This window comes from Malania oleifera, chromosome 5 (assembly GCF_029873635.1).
Source record: "Malania oleifera isolate guangnan ecotype guangnan chromosome 5, ASM2987363v1, whole genome shotgun sequence".
NCBI classification, from domain to species: domain Eukaryota; kingdom Viridiplantae; phylum Streptophyta; class Magnoliopsida; order Santalales; family Ximeniaceae; genus Malania; species Malania oleifera.
The window spans coordinates 81,599,334-81,616,553 of NC_080421.1; the positions used below are offsets into that span (position 1 = coordinate 81,599,334).

At 34.3% G+C, this 17,220-nt stretch overlaps 1 protein-coding gene across 2 annotated transcripts in view; it reads right to left on the reverse strand.

Moving 5' to 3' along the window:
• Positions 1-9,683, reverse strand: part of LOC131155503 (uncharacterized) — a 30,330-nt gene extending 20,647 nt beyond the window's left edge. Inside the window, exons 1-5 of one of the 2 annotated variants that reach the window (XM_058108698.1) lie at positions 9,059-9,683; positions 5,457-5,609; positions 4,797-4,958; positions 4,158-4,280; positions 3,909-3,980 (exon numbers count right to left, since the gene is read on the reverse strand). In XM_058108698.1, coding sequence (XP_057964681.1) covers positions 3,909-3,980; positions 4,158-4,280; positions 4,797-4,958; positions 5,457-5,609; positions 9,059-9,581 — 1,033 coding nt within the window. In that variant the 5' untranslated portion in view covers positions 9,582-9,683. The remainder of the gene's footprint in view (positions 1-3,908; positions 3,981-4,157; positions 4,281-4,796; positions 4,959-5,456; positions 5,610-9,058) is intronic. The other variant, XM_058108699.1, reaches the window with a different exon arrangement.
• Positions 9,684-17,220: the final 7,537 nt, after the last annotated feature.

Genomic DNA, 17,220 nt, shown 5'->3' on the forward strand with positions numbered 1-17,220 from the left:
TCATTTTTCCTTTTTACACAAATTATAGTAAACTAGGTTAGAAGTGGTTAACAATTGCAACCAGTCTCGGAGGATCGACACCTGACTTACTTACTGTTCTACTGAACTTAGGAGTAGTTAGACTTATAAATTTTATCTTTGGTAGTTAAGGACTCAATCCTTGGCAAGCCTACCAACTGTGTCTATAGAAGATCTTGTAGGATCTTTGCAAGCTCATTAGCATAAGGTGCACATAAGAAGTGATGGTAAGTCATTGGAACAAGTCCTATAGTCAAAACTATCTTTGAATGATAGGAGACACAACCAAGCGGGGACGTCGCATCGAGGATGAGCGCGAGGTCGGGGATCTCGCGGAAGAGGACATGGAAGAAAAGTAGCAGTTACAATAACCGTTAGAACATTGATAAAAGAAACATTGAATGTTATAACTACCATAAGTTTAGCCACTATAGCAACGAGTGTTGGGAGCGATAACAAAAAAAGGTTAGCGGGAAGGCTAACTTTGTCGAAACCAAACATGTAGTTGGAGAGTCATTGATGCTAATGATGCACTACTCAACCTAAGACCAAAGTGTTTGGTACCTCGACTTTAAAGCCAGTAACAATATGACTAGCAGAAAGAACGTATTCATTAAACTTGATGAGAAAATTCAGGGGGAGATCTCTTTTGGCAAACTCTTTAAAGTCCCAGTTCAAGGGAGAGGAGATGTTCTGATCAAGCATAAGGCCGAAGATCACGCTTTCATCTCCAACATTTATTATGTGCCAAACATGAAGACCAACATCTTGAGTCTTGGATAGCTTGTGGATAAAGGCTACCAAATTAACCTTATAGATAAGCAGTTGGCGATGTTAGATGCTCAAGGTAAGCTCGTCACTCGAGTCACTATGGCAAAGAATCAGATGTTCTTTTTTGTCATCCATCACAACACACCAAGATGTCTAAGCGTCATCATCAACAACAAAGATTGGTTGTGACATCTAAGGTTTGGACACCTCAACTTTGAAAGCTTGAAGCACTTGGGAAACAAGATGATGGTGAATGACTTACCCAACATCTAGCATTCGAATGAGATATATGAAAGTTGTGTTTTGAGCAAGCAACACAAAAAGAGCTTTAGAAAGCAAGCCGACTGGAGATCTACCACGCCACTCACAAGCCCAGTGTGAGTCATCTTAGAGTGTTTGAATCCATAGTCTATGCCAATATCCTAGATACAAGAAGGACAAAGGAGAGAAGTGCATCCTTATTGGGTACTACAACAACACCATGGGATATTGACTTTATAATCCCATCAACAAGAAAGTCATTTTTAGTCGGGATGTCATTTTTGAAGGAAATGAATCCAAGAAGTGGGATCAAGCTGAATCGTCCAAAGATGCAGAATTGACACTTGAAGGAGAAGAACCCACACAAGCAAGAGAAGTGGCTATCGAGTCACAAGTTCCTGAACGGTAGACACTTCCACACGGTTTTCATTCACCACTGAGGAATGAAGCTCCATCACCAATTAAGTGTGAAATGTTAGACATGAGGCCTAGAGGAACTCATACCCTACCTGGTCTGTATGAAAATATAGAACCTATGGAAGTGTACGTTACTATATACTATATATTGTTGACTAGCGATCCGATTAGCTTTGAGGAGGCTAAAAAGGAAGACAAATGGAGAAAAGTGATGGATAAGAAGATTCAATCCATCGAGAAGAACAAGAGTTGGGAGCTAAAAAATATCTCAAAGGGCCACAAGACTATTAGTGGGGAATGGGTCTACAAGACCAAGAAGAACACTCAAGGAGAAGTCCAAAGATACAAAGCAAGATTTGTCACCAAAGGCTATAAGCAAAAAAAAGGGATTGATTGTGGAGAAATCTCTGCTCTGGTTGCCAGGCTTGAGACTATCAGACTACTAATTTCACTTTCTGAACAAAATGGATGGAAGATTTACTAACTAGACGTGAAATCAGCATTTCTAAATGGTTTTCTAGAAGAACAGATCTATATTGATCGGCTACCTAGATACATGAAAAAGGGTAAAGAAGATAGAGTGTACAAGCTAAAGAAAGCACTCTATGGCTTGAAGCAAGCACCTCATGTGTGGAATACGAGAATTGATGACTTTTTTAGAAGAATAGATTTGAGAAGTGTCCCTATGAGCATGCTCTATACATCAATATGGAGACAAACGAAAGCATGTTGATTGCTTGCTTATATGTTGATGATCTGATATTCACTGGCAACAATCTAGGGATGTTTGTCGTTTTCAAAAGGAGCATGATCAAAGAATTCTAAATGATGGATATTAGCCAGATGGCTTATTTCCTCGGCATAGAAGCCGTGCAAGGGGAAAAAGGAATCTTCATCTCCAAGAGCCATTCTGCAAAAGAAATACTGAACAAGTTTGGGATAGACAACTGAAACCCCGTGACAACTCCTGTTGAAACGGGATTGGAGTTGAGAAAGAATGAGTAAGGAGATGTTGACCACATATATTTCAAGAGTCTGGCTGGAAGCTTGAGGTATTTGATGTACACCAGACCAAACATACTCTATAGAGTTTTACTGGTCAATAGGTACATGGAGACTCTTAACCAATCCCATCTAAGTGCAGCAAAAAGGATACTCCACTATGTCAAAGGTACCATCATTGATGGTATGTTCTATTCATCAAGAGGTGATTGCAGACTTATTGACTATTCAAATAGAGATTGGGGAAGGGATCTTGATGAAAGGAAAAACACGACTGGCTTCACATTCTTCATGGGAGATACAACGTTTACATGGTCATCAAAGAAGCAACCCATCGTAATGTTGTCATTATGTGAAGTTGAGTATGTTGCTGCCAGCTCACTTGTTTATCATGGTATATGGATCAGGAATGTACTGAAGTATCTGCGATTTCTCCAAGATGACCCCACAAAAGTCTACATCGACAAACGATTAGCGATTGCACTTGCGAAGAATCCAGTTTTTCATGAAAGAAGCAAACATATTGATACTTGGTATCATTTTATCAAGGAGCATGTCAAGAAGAAAGAAGTGGTGCTGATGTCTTGCAGAACATATTATTAAATTGCTGATATTTTCACGAAACCACTCAAGCATGATATTTTTGCAAGACTGAAGATAATGCTCATAATGGTAAAGCCAAGAGAGTCAAGTGTTTTTTTTTGGGGGGGGGGGGGTGGATGTTGAATATTAAACTTGATCCAGCTACGTTCACCAACCCAGCTCACTTTTATTGAATTGATGAGCTGCAGTAGGTAGCCACCTCCACCAACCAACCCACCTTTATTGAATTTGATCTCCACCTACCATCCCTATCCATTGCTATACCTATATATATATGGAGGGGTGTGTGTGTGTGTGTGTGTGTGTGTGTGTGTGTGTGTGTGTGTAATATGTGGTGGAGAAGAGGGAGAGTAACCAGTGAGAGAATTAAGTATTTTGAGAGTTCTTTGTATATTTAGATTATTATTGAAAGTAAAGAGTGTTTGTGTACAATTGAGTGTTTTCTTATTGAGTTTCAATCACAACCACTGATTAAGTGAGTCCCCTCCACCCATCAATTGTTTGCATTGTCTTCATCTTATTTTGATATTTTTATTTATTTTATTTTATATATTTTATAGTATAATTTTTAATTCATTTTAGTTTGTACATTTTCACACTAAAAGGTGTAAATTAATTATAAAATAAAATAATATTTTTCCAAAATATATTTATTTTAATGATAACATTTCTTTTGTGTTCATCTATTTGCTACCATGAGTATTAGGTGTGAATAACATTCAAATATCAAACCAGCTAAAGATCCTAACTAGACAAATGAGTAAAAGTTATTTTTCCTCTAAACAACATTCATTACGATAATGTAAATTTTTTCTGAAAGTGGATCACAGTGTTACCTTGATGTAGGTTGTCTTGTTCTTTCTGAAGATTTTCATCATCTGTGCATCTGCAAGATCTTGAACTGCATTCTGTAAATGGTAGAAGAGGTGCTTACTACATATTTTGCAAGGATAAACAAAAGAGGATTAGGCATGGATTTGTTTAATTGAAAGTTGGGACTTGTAACTCTGAAGCTCCCAGTGCAGTTGTGCTTGTTAATTTTTAAGAAGAAATGTCAAGAGAATGTTTTCTTTCACCTTAATTACCTGAACATAATTTAATGGTTTTTGGCAGCAGCAGATCAAAGTTGGTGCGGGTTGACGACTCAATTTGATTCTTCGAATCCCTTTGCCCTTCACTTTTCCTTGAAGAATGCTTTATGAATTTTCCTATGAGAGTAATAGCATAGCAGATTGAACAGTTGCATAAATGGTCATTTCTGCTATTGTAATTGCCAGATGCTTCAATTTGAGCTATTTCAGTTCAACTGAAAATATAATTTCTTTTCCAAAAGATCATTCTTAATATATATATATATATATATATATATATATATATATATATATATATATAGTTCGAAGTATTCATATTCTATCGAAATCTTTGCTTTGCAAAAAATTAGTGGAGCACATATAAACATTGGACATAAAATTAGGTGAATTTAAAGCTCAATTCCATAACGTTTTATAAAATAAAGCTACCGGGTCAATGAGATAAAATGGATAACATTCAACTAAAATTTGATAATTGCATCACATTTTGGTTTCGAAAACCTACATTTAAATGACGGGCCAATTCTTCCTCCCCATTGAAGGTGTTAGATATTAATTGGTGCACTATATGATTAGTTCGATGCATAGTTGCACGATATGGGAATATAGAAAATTCTTGATTGATTGACCGACCTGTGAATTTAATCATCTTCCAAAGCAGTTCACTGAATTGGACGAACATTTCATAATTTCTTGGACAGATGAGCTTTTTTTTCTTTTCCAATAAAATTCTTTTATCAACCAAACTCTGGTGATTCGGAAGAGGCGCTATCTCGAGATTTTCAACAAAAATGCCTTCAAAAATAAAAACCAACGTCAAGATTAATTAATCGTACAAAATAAAAATAAAAAATAGCATATTTTAATTACTACATATTCCTTCAAAAATAAATAATGATACACAAGTTAACTTGAATACAAATTAAAATGAGAATTAAAAAGACATCAATTTAAGTAATGTAAAGACCCAATTCTCTATGTGACTTCGGATTGTACGTGAATAAAAATCATGCTATATTTTTTACTAACTTGTGACCATCATGAGCCGCTGATCGTCATGAGTCCACATAACACCGCCTAACAATTAGAGATATGGGCCGCAGGCCGCTATGATGTCGCAGGCCCATGTATTTTTCATACGAACAACATTTGAAAATATTATGATCACTACTTATTGTACTTTAAAAGAAAGGAAAATAAAATTAAGAAAAGAAATAATTAATGAGTATGAAAGCAATTCATATATTAATTGTCAATTTGAGCTTGGTGAAGAAGAAAAAGATTAATTCTTACAGAGATAGACTAATTTGTTGAGCCGAGCGAGGTGGCTACCACTTCTAAAAGAGGAGGGCCTACTCGCCAAGATGTGAAGAGGAGAAAATCCTTGCTCATTCATGGAAATAACAAGGTCTTGCTTGAGGAGATGTATTATTTGAAATGCTACATCTGTAAAACATAGAGAGTATTTTTCAATGGAATATTTAGTAAAGTGTTTGTTTAGCTGTGATTGTTTTTCTCACCCTATTTAATTTTTAAAATTAGAGCATGCACATGACAGCGATGAGTTCGGAATAAATGTTTCGACTTTTAAGATCTAAAATGTGACCCAAAACATATTAACACATCACCATAATTATGGTGAATTGTTTCCACAATTCACCATAATTAACAGTCCAAACGTTAACACATCTTAATAAAATTTTCAAATTAAAGTATAACAGATATCAAGATTTTGACCAATAAAGTAATAAAATTAAGGGCATAACAACATGATAAGTGAATGTGGGGACAAGAAATTATACAAGGACCTCCTCCTCCAAATGTTCGTGCGTTTGAATTTTAAACGTTAGACATGTGATAAATTGGTCCTACATTCATTAATATCATAGGGGTACCCATTTTCAATAAGAGTATAATTTAGAAAACAGACACATGGGTACGTAGAGAGAGAGGTCCCTTATAATTTCCTATGAGTTAGGATGAAAATATAAATTTACAAAGCATTTTTTTCTTTTCTTTCTATTTTGGAATGGAAATGCATGCATGACTCAATATTCAAATGTAATATAATTTTATTTTATATTTAATTAACTTACATTTGCATAGATTTGGACACAACGTTATATGTATCAATATTCTCTGAGTTTTTTGAAAATGACACTCCACCCCTTATATGTATGAAAACTATCAAAAAGTCACTTGAGGTTTAATTTTATTGACAAAATAAACCTTCAATTTAGTCAACCGTTATGTTTATGTGAAAAAAAAATTAGCCATAATAAAATGATATTTTAAAAATGACACATATTTAATAAATTAAATTGAAAAAATTGGTCAAGATAATGTCTTGAAAGGAAACTAATTAAACAACTAAAAAACCTAATTGGTTCTCAAATTAATTGGGATATCGAGTGAAATCCCTTTAAAGCAAGTAATTGACATCTGATAAAAAAAAATGAACTGTTATTTTAAATTTTAAAAAACTAAAAGAAAAAAATAAAAATTACTAATAAATCAAAAAAAATTATTCGTAGTAGTTATAATACTAAAAAATGTTTATTAGATGTAATTTTCATAAAAATATAATGACTAAACACACCATAACATAAATAAAACGTAGTTCAATATTTTTAAATTTAAGTAACTTATTAAACATAGTGTTGAAAAAAATATAAAATAAATTTAAACTTCATTATTTGTAAATTAAAATTATAAAATGGGATGTTAGTTTTTTGATGTGTAAATATGAATGCCAAATGGATAAAAAAAACTTAATTTTATGCTAATGTTTGACCATTGTTTGAGACAATTCACCTAACTTTTCTTAATTTTTTTTATATTATTAAATATGGCCTTTAGCCAAACCTAAAAGTAAGCCACGATTCAAACAACCATTATATTCAAATCAATTTTTTAAAACTATATATATATATATTAAAATCCAACACTACATCCAGAATTTTTTGAAAATGACACTTCATCCCCCTTGTTTTCAAAAACAATCAAAAAAACTTCTGATCGAGGTTTAATTTTATTGACAAAATAAACCTTCCATTGGTTGATCATTAGTCCGCCATTACGTATATGTGAAAAAAATTAATTTTAGCTGTAGTAAAATGATATTTTTAAAATAACACGTATTTAATAAATTAAATTGAAAAAAATTGGTCATCAAAATGTCTTGAAAACAAACTAAATGATTAAAAAACCTAATTGGTCCTCAAATTAACTGATCTATCAAGTCCAATCCCTTTAAATCAATCAATTGACATCAACGTGATAAGAAAAATGTACTATTATTTTAAATTTTTTAAAATATATATATAAAAAATATAAATCATAAAAATACCTGGAAATTATAATACTATAAAATGTTTATTATATAAAATTTAAAAATATATATATTTAATGACGCAGCATAAAATAAATAAAACATAATACAATATTTTTAGATTTAAGTAATTTATCAAACATAGTGCTAGAAAAGATAATATAAAAATTTAAAATTTATTATTTATAAGTTAAAATTATAAAACGGGATGTTAGTTCCATTGTTTGTAAAATATGAATGCTAAGTGGATAAAAAAAAAAACTCAAATTTATGTTAATTGTTAGACCATTGTTTAAAACAATTCACTTGACTTTTCTTTGAAGGGTGGAGGTCAGGGACTCACTCAATCACTGATTGTGAATGAAATTCATCGAGGATTGCACACAAATACACTCAATTGATTTCAATCTGAAAAAAATATATATTACAGAGAGGAATATTGTAAATACACAAACTCTCTTGTCACTAGTTATTCACTCTCTCTACACCACATATTAGGTTACACGCACACATACACACACACACACACATCTATTTATAGCAATTGTTAGAACTGTATAATCAATAATGGCGGCCTGGTTGGTGAGGTTGGTGGCCGACTCCTGTCCAAATTCAACAAAGGTGGACTGCCGGTCATCCTCTTGTTCAAGTTTAATTTTCAATATTTTTTATTTTATTTATGTTATTAAATGTGGTAAATAACCAAACCCAAAAAAATAAGCCATACTTCAACCAACTATTTGATCCAAATCAATTTTTTAAACCCATATTTTATTTGTTAAAGATATATTTAGTCATTAATTTTCATGAAATATATATAACAAATATTTTGGAATGATAAAATTACTTTAATATTTGTTTCTGAATTATTTGTATTATTCATTTATTTTCATAATTTTAAAAATTTTAATATAATAATTTAATTATGTCCTCAATGCTTGTGCCCACTTATTGACTCGACTTAGTGTCTAGTTGTTCAATTCAACTATAAGTTTAATTTTCAAAATATATTATAATTAATTAATCAATATTTTTAACTTAATTTATTAAATTAATATCATTTTCATAATTTATCTTATCAAAATCCAATGAAAGGGTAAAATTGTCATTTTGTTAAATACAACATTAAATTTTTCGTTATGATTGACTAATGGTCAACTAACAGAAAGCTTATCTTGTCAATAAAATTATATTTATTTTGTCTTAATTTTTAAAACTCCCAGGTATGGCTGGATTTTATCCTATATAGGAAATATAATCATTCATCTTATGTTTTGAGAGATTTTAGGCGTGGATTTATATTAGGTAGGGATAAATATAATACAAAATTATATCAAAATTTGTTGGAATAGTTTAAAATTCAAATCTACAATCCTAAATTCATGCTCCGCACAGGACGAATATCTTTCTCCAACACCCAAGTTCAAATCTAATTTCCATATCTAATGAAAATAAAATATTTACCTGAGAATAAAATGTCGTAATTAAATGCCATAAATGCATGCATGCATGCATGTCCGTGCTTAATGAATGAAACAAAGGTGATGGATGAGGGGGCTCTCACCAAAGTGTTCTCCGGCGATGGCGCAGTGGAGAATGGTATCGCCGTCGCTCCTTCTGGCATACTTAAGGCCATTGTTCATTCGATCCTCATCTGTCTCGCCTAATAAGAAATGGAGGCAGAGGAACGCATCTTTCTTACCGTTGAGGGCTGCTAGGAAGTATGGGGTTTCGCCGTCGTTGTTCCGTTTAGCCACCAGATCTCCTGCGCGCTGGTCGGCGATGTAGAAACACATGGGAACGCTTCCCATGGAGGCGGCCAAGTGGAGAGGGGTGTTCCCTTGGTTGTTCTGCACGCTTAAGGCCTTCGGAGGGTCCTTTAGGCGGCTCACCAGTTGATCCACGATTTCTTCCTGACCGTCGGCCACCGCTAGGTGCAAGGCGGTGTCGCCGGCACGGGTGATCTTGCCCGATTGAATCTCCTCCGCGTCATCCGCACTGTATAAGGCCACCACCTCTAGCCATTGCCCACCCATGGCGCATTTGAACAAGTATTTCCTAGGGATCGTCGGGCGTGGGTGCTCCATGGTGGGGAAGCCAAGCTCAATTTCCTGACCTCTTTCTCCACTTCCAGATCTTAACTAATTATTTCTCTGTTTGGCTGGCTGGCGAGCAGCTAGCAGGATGTGGTGTGTATCAGTCAAGGCATGCAATTTATAGACCAATTGATGCGTGTGGAAGCAGCTACAGGCTTCAAGATTTTCGCCCGCGAATATTAATTATTGCAGTGTAATATTATACTTCCCCTTTCACACTTTTTAGGATTCCATTTGGGGGATCGGCTGGTAGACCCAGAAATTATCTCCATGCAGCACATAATGTGCATACTGTATATATATAATTTAGACTATTTTAACACTTCAAGAAAATATAATTCAGCATTTGATAACAGCTATAGCTAAAGACTAAAATACATACTGTAACATTCGAAACATTTCAAAACAGTAAACGATAAAAAAAAATATCGACTATTTTGCGCTAGCTTTCTTAAAACGTGGAACACTCCTTGTTCTTTTTTAAAGATAAAAAAGAAGAAGAAGGTGCTTGTCTCGTTTGGGAAGATAGGTAACCGAATGACTTTAAAAAGAAGCATTCCACTGCCACTGTTCGCCAAGTGAAAGAGTCCCTCCAGCCTTGTTGCTTTCTCACCCCCCCAAAAAAAGAAGCATTCCACTGCCTCTGTTCGCCATGTGAAAGAGTCCCTCCAGCTTCCACACCACCCCCCCCCCCCCCCCCCCACCCTTCTTCCTCCTTACTTATTAAGCTCCTCCAAGATTTCCACATTTGTCCAGCTGAGGCTATTTAGCATAAATCCTTCCAGGGATCATGGATGACTTTCGCTCTTGTTTGAAGAATATTTTGTACTTGCTAATCACATGGGCAGTTTTTTTTTTTTTTTTTTCAATAAATATTATTTATATATATATATATATATATATATATAATTAATTTCATATGCTCTCAAATTTTGCATATTCTTAATTCCGTAAAACAACAATCAAGGTATGCTTGAATCAGAAAAATATTTTTTAATTAATTTTATTTTTCATTGTTGCCATGTTCCTTGGGTATAACTCCCCAAAGTAAGGGAATCTTAAAATCATATCGACGGGGTCGCGAACTCAAAATCAAATGAGGGGAGTAATATATATGGTGAGAAATTGGCCACTACATTGTCCAACTAATTAGTCACTGCTAACTTATTTTTACTTTGGGTGATGTTAGAATACATATAAGTTCCTATCAATTTATTGGTGTCTAAGCTACACCAAAGTACAAAGAATTCATTAGCTAGAGGTATGTGCCCCCGGATGAAGTTTAGGAGTACAGTTATGTGAAACGAAGGTATTAGCAACCCCTTTGTAGTTGTTCAGCGGACGATACCTGATTAGCCTAAGTTTTGCTTTAGATTTAACTAACGAAAACTCAAATTCTTCCCATTTTATTCAATTTATCCCTCTCCCAAATAAACACTGAAAAGTGTAACAAGAGCAATATGATAACATGCCTACTCAACTCAAATATAAATGCACACAACATCATCGGCAAGCTAATAAAGGGACAAGATATATATACTAGAATCCACAAGAAGCATACCAAGGAAGTAAAGAGAAACACAACACAAAACATGAAAAATGCATGTGAAATAGACTAAACATACATAGAAACAATCCACACATGCAAGATCAAGTGAAATGTGTGTGCACCTAATTTAGAAAGTCTAATAGAATCACCCTTGAGTGAGCTTAAAGTAATTCTAGTAGAAAATTAGCCCCTCAGGAGATGGTTAAGGATTATATTACCCCAATTTATTAGCTTCATTCTCATAAAGAAGATGCACGCGCGCGCGCGCACATACACATACACACACACACACAAAAGCACACGTATGCAGAAAATAAACAACCATGCAATCAAACATAGAAAACTCTTTCAAATTAGTGACAACCTCCATAGGATACAAGTTGCTATTGTTAAAATTATTTCTCAAATTAACCACTGCCTCTAAACAAGTAAGGATCATTCTCAACCCTTTAACTTTTGAAGTAGAGATATTACAAAGAATAAGTATCCCATCCGTAAAAAAGAGATGTGAAATTTTGATGGAGACATTGTGATGAGATAGTTAAACTCCATTTAACAAGTTTAGGGAATTTTCCCAATCAAACAAAAAACCTATTGACTTTTTGAGTCATATCCCGTTTTGATAATGGCAAATCACAGCATTTCATTTGTGCGTTAAGTATTTGAACATGTTTATGTTTCAATAAGCACAAATGACTGATGCAAAATGGAAGCCACAAAATACTTACACACTCACATCAATTGGCACATCCATGAATATTAGAAGAGTAAAGCTTAAAGACTTATATTTTCAGTTGTATTACAATTAGGTTTCAATTGTGCATGCATGATCTTTTGATTTGATTTGAATTGAAATTTTACCTAACCTTAGATTGACCTTAGGAACTCCAATCTTTCATGAAAAACCTTTCATTTAAAATGTTTAACTTACACACACCACAAAAAAAATTAGTTTTTAGTGACGAAATTATTAGTGATGAAACTATTAGTGACGATTTAAATTTCTTCACTAAAAGTGGTTTTTTAGTGACGGTTTTTAAAAGTTGTTGCTACTAGTGTAAGTATTAGTGACGGTTTGTAAAATCGTCACTAATACATTCGTCACTAAAACCCAAAGTTTCCCGCCGAACCATCGCAAAAAACCATTCTCCGTGCGGAAACTAACCCGGTAAAATATTAGCGACGTATTTTGGAGTATTAGTCATGAGATTAAAGTGTCACTAAAAGGCACTTATTAGTGACGGTTAGAAAACCGTCACTATTACACATTATTAGTGATGGTTTATTGAAACTGTCACTAGTAGTCTTCTATTAGTGACGATTTTTATAAACCGTCACTAATAGTCTATTATTAGCGAATTTTTTAAACCGTCACTAATAGTCTTTCTTGTTTAATGGGACCAGAGCCGTTACACAAAATATTATATAGCTTTTCCCCCAGGGAAGTTCCACTTTCATCATCTGCAAAAGATTTTTGCAACTTTTTTTAGACAAATTTTGTAGTATTGTGCAAAGATTTCACGGACGCATTACTCATTTTTAACTGCTTCAATTAATCAAGTCCGGAAGGTCGATCTTTTCTCACTTTTCCTAATAGAAACAACCTAGCTAGCTCTTTCAAATCTATCTAAAGGGAAAGATCAATCTATATGTCTGGCCATATATGGACTGAGAGTGTTCTTAACATATATAATGTTGGACGAAAAAATAAATAAAATAAAAACAAATGAACAGTGACAGATCATATTAGTAACAGTTTTTTGAACCGTCACTAATAATTAAAACAAATAGTTTAAAGGTAAGGCCTTCCCACAGAAACAAAGATGGCTAAGGAATTACCTTAGCTCGTCGTGCCAAACAAACATGTCGGCCCCATCAGTACTATTATAGGTCACCTACGTAGTGGTCAAGATGAAAAAAAAAAAAACAAAACCAATGCTACCTAAAATCATGTACATTTTGAATGAGCAATTTAAGAGACAAGCGCTACGTGATTCAAACTAGAATGTAGTCAGGTATCCAAACAGATTCAAAAATCTATCTAACCAGGTGTCATCCCCTAAAATCATTCTACTTTTCAAAGCAGCACCCTAAGATCAAACATGCTAGTAAGCAAGGGAAGCAAATACACACTCGGTCAGTAGTAAGGGAGGTAAAGCTCTAACATCGTGCAATTATCAATTTAAACCAAATAAAAATCTGGATGGGTTGAAGCATATGAGATAATGAGCTCGAAGAGCATGTTGATCCTAGGGTTAATGGGACTAGAGCCGTTACACATCATATTATATAGCTTTTCCCCCAAGAAAGTCCCACTTTCATGCAGCATGATCTACGGAAGATAGATTTTTCTAGTTTCTTTGAGACATACTTTTCCCCCAAGAAAGTCCCACTTTCATGCAGCATGATCTACGGAAGATAGATTTTTCTAGTTTCTTTGAGACATACGTTGTAGTATTGTGCAAAGACTTCACAGAAGCATTACTCATTTTTAGCTTCTTCGATGAATCAGGTCCTAAAAATCTTTTATCACTTTTCCTAATAGAAGCAACCTTGATCTTTCAAATCTGAAGGAAAGAACTATATGTCTAGTCATGGACTGGGATTATTTTTAACATATAGTGGATGAAAAGAATGGAAGAGTTATCATTGATAGTGACTATTGGTTGAAAAGATTCTCTAAATTTCATTCTTTTCAAGTCCATACCTTTTCGAATGACCGTGCACAAACCAGGGAAGGTGTAGTATCTATATTGTATATATATATATATATATATATATATATATATATATATATATATATTATATTATGAGTATATAATATTATAATATAATTTAAACCTTTTCGAGGGGATTGAAAAATCTTAGTAAGAGCACAAGAACCGTATGGTTGTATCAGCAGAAACTCAGTAATGCTTCAGTAAGAATGTGTGAGCAAAAGAGCTTTTGAAGTGTGAGAGCAATATAGCTTTGATTTGCTTATTGTAATTCTTGGTGTATGAAATCATTTGGTTTTTCATGTATTTATAGAGTTAAAAAGCTTCTACTTCGTGTTCCCTGAGTTATTTGGAGTGTTTCCCAAGTTTTTACAAAGATTGGGAGTCCAAGAAATCAAATTTGGTCTCTAAGTCAATAATTAATCCTAATGAGCTTCAAAGCATCCATATTTTCTTTAATTGAACTACTTACATAAGACTTTCTTAAGACTTAAAAAAAATTTCTAAACACAAAGTCTTCATGTATGTCTTTCTTTGAGTCTTCTTTCTTAAGATTTTTCTTTCTTTGATCGTTGAACTTTCTTTTGATCACTTGCCTTTGGAATGTAGGCTTTCATAACACTTGTGATCACTTGATCTTGAACTCTAATGCTTGATTCCTAAAACATCATTACTTTAACTGAAACATGTTAAATTCATTTGATTTGTTATCATCAAAATAAGATTCATAAGCCTCGTTAGGCCAATAATCTCCCCCTTTTTCATGATGAAAAATAAGGAGTAAAGGTGAGTGAACCTTGATAAGGCTCCCCTTTACAATAAGCACACTTATAACAATGTTTTGAAAAAAAAAAAAAATCTTTCATATGATCAAATAGTTCTAGATTCAATTTCAGATTCCATGTAAGTTCATTTTTCAAGATTTATACATCAATCAATTATTAGTGCATCATAGTTCATATCATTGATTACGCGCTTAAACTGCGTAATTAGGTGATTTAATTCATACATTGGGGCTTATATTTTTAATTAAATACCTAATTGTTCTCAATATTTTAACACGGTGTCCTATTTGTAATATTTGGATTTTATTGAGTAATTTATGAATTTTTAGCATTTTTTTATCACAGGAAAATTATGAGAAGCTAAACCTGGCACCAGTTCGTAATTCAGGCATAATTTTCTCATTAGAGCTCTGATCAAGATGATTCAAAATTATGTAGAAAGCCAAGAAAATTATATACAACTTCCTTGTTTTAAGTTTCGAGAGATAAGGGCTCTAAGACAATCAAACTCGAGCTTGTTCACTGAAAACAAAAATGAGAAATAGAAAAAAGAAAAAAAATATTACAACTCACCCTAATGTGACCCGGCCATGCAGCTGGGTCGGATCCTCCTTGGCTGGGCATAGGGCTCTCTACCCCTCCCCTTTATATTCCTTCTCTTCCCAACCTGCACCCTAGCTCCACTTTCTCTCCCTTTACCCTTCTTCTTTTCCTTTCTCTCCAACCCTCATTCTCTTCTCTTTTTCTCCCTTTCTCTCTAACTCTCTCGACTCTCTCTTGCTCCCAGCTACCCCTCTCCTTTCTCTTCCTTCTCCTTCATCCTTCTTCTCTTTCCCCCTTACTCCCCTTACACCCCTTACTGATGTAAGCCCACAAACCCGAGAGGTCCTCTCTATGCTGCTGCTACCTCGAACCCCCCTACTGCCTCTTCTTCTTCTTCTTCATCCTTCCCAGCCACTATTGCTGCTGCTTGCCAGAGGATTAGCTGCTACTTGCCAGAGGATCAGCTGCTACTATTTTTCTTTCAGCCACAATGAGAATCTTTGCTGCTGCTTAGCGAGGACTCTGCTGTTGCTTTGTTCCAAACCACCTCCACTCACGGCTGCTGCTGGCTACTCCTCCTCCTCCTGCTACTCCTCCAGCTTGGCCATCCACCTGCTACTCTTTATATGATTTTGTAACTCCATGAAGAATTGATTGGTAATACACTCGTGTTAATCTGGCTATATAAATTCTTATATTTACACGACATCTCATGAGGCTAAATAGACACACTCACATGATTCATTGCACTTAGGGTTCCTTGTGAGTACTGAGAGAACACCCGTGGCGACTATGACACCTTGTAAGATATCTTTGAGCTATTTATCATCCTTTTGAGTGTTAACATCAAATCTAAGTTCACAAAACTCAGTTAACATCAAATCTGAGTTCACGAAACTTAGTCTCTTTTCTTCTAGACGATTATTTGTACACTAGTCTCTGTTTTTTGACTTACTAGCCTAGAGGTGACATCTAGTGGGAAGATAGAAACCTAGGTCTTGTTACCTACTCATGATGTGAAGGCTGAACCACCCCTAGAGATAGACTTATTTTATGAACTATTGTTCGAGCTTAATTCCTATTGGTGGTATGAAGAAAAAAAAGTGTAATAATAGTCCTAATTGACCAAGAAACTATAGAAATTGAAGAATGAACAAAAGAAAAAATAAGACAAATAAAAATGCACATGAAATGAAATGCTAATGTCAGCTAAGATGTTAAGGTGAAGGACCCGACACCTCACAAATAGGCTAGATCCTTTTCAGATGTGTGCGTAAGTTTAAGGGAGGTTGGAGGCTGTAAGCAAGAGGGTAGAGCAAGCTGGGAGTTTTGGAGCATATTTTTGTACTCACAAGGATTAGAATCCTCTTTTCTACTCCTCTCTCCTCCTTCCCCCTCCTTTATACTAGTTCTTGTTCTTTTGTTCTTCATTTTTTGGCTTACTTTGAAGGCAATTGTTGGAGGTTTGCACAACCTGCGGATTGAAGTTGTTAGGGCAACCAAACCTAAAAAGGAATCCCTCCATTCGACCACCACTATTATCTTTTCTTTCCTCTCTTTTAATTCTTCCATCCTTTGTTCTTCGTTTGCTTTAATTTCATGTTTATTTCAATATCGTATGTTGAATTTTTGAGTTTGATACCTGTTTTGATGCTAATAAAGCACTCGTATCTTATGTGTGTTTTTAAATGCGTGAACAGGAACATATTTTAGATCGCACATAATATTAAGGAAACATGGCAGCCATGAAGCGTTTAAAGTTCACATCATCTTGGCATGTTCCATGAAGACTTGAAGAGTAAAAGAAAAGAAGAAATTTGATTTAATTTGTATATGCATTTTAGTTCTCATATCTACTCTGTAATAATGCATATATCTTGCGTGATATGATTTGAATGCTCAGACAGCACCATAGACCGACTGTAGGGAATCAAAAGCCATAGACTGACCTTAGGGCACCTAAGTTTAATTAAAAATCCTTTTCATAAAATTTAAAATCAAATAAGATTTTGAAATATCTATACGGTCATAACCAG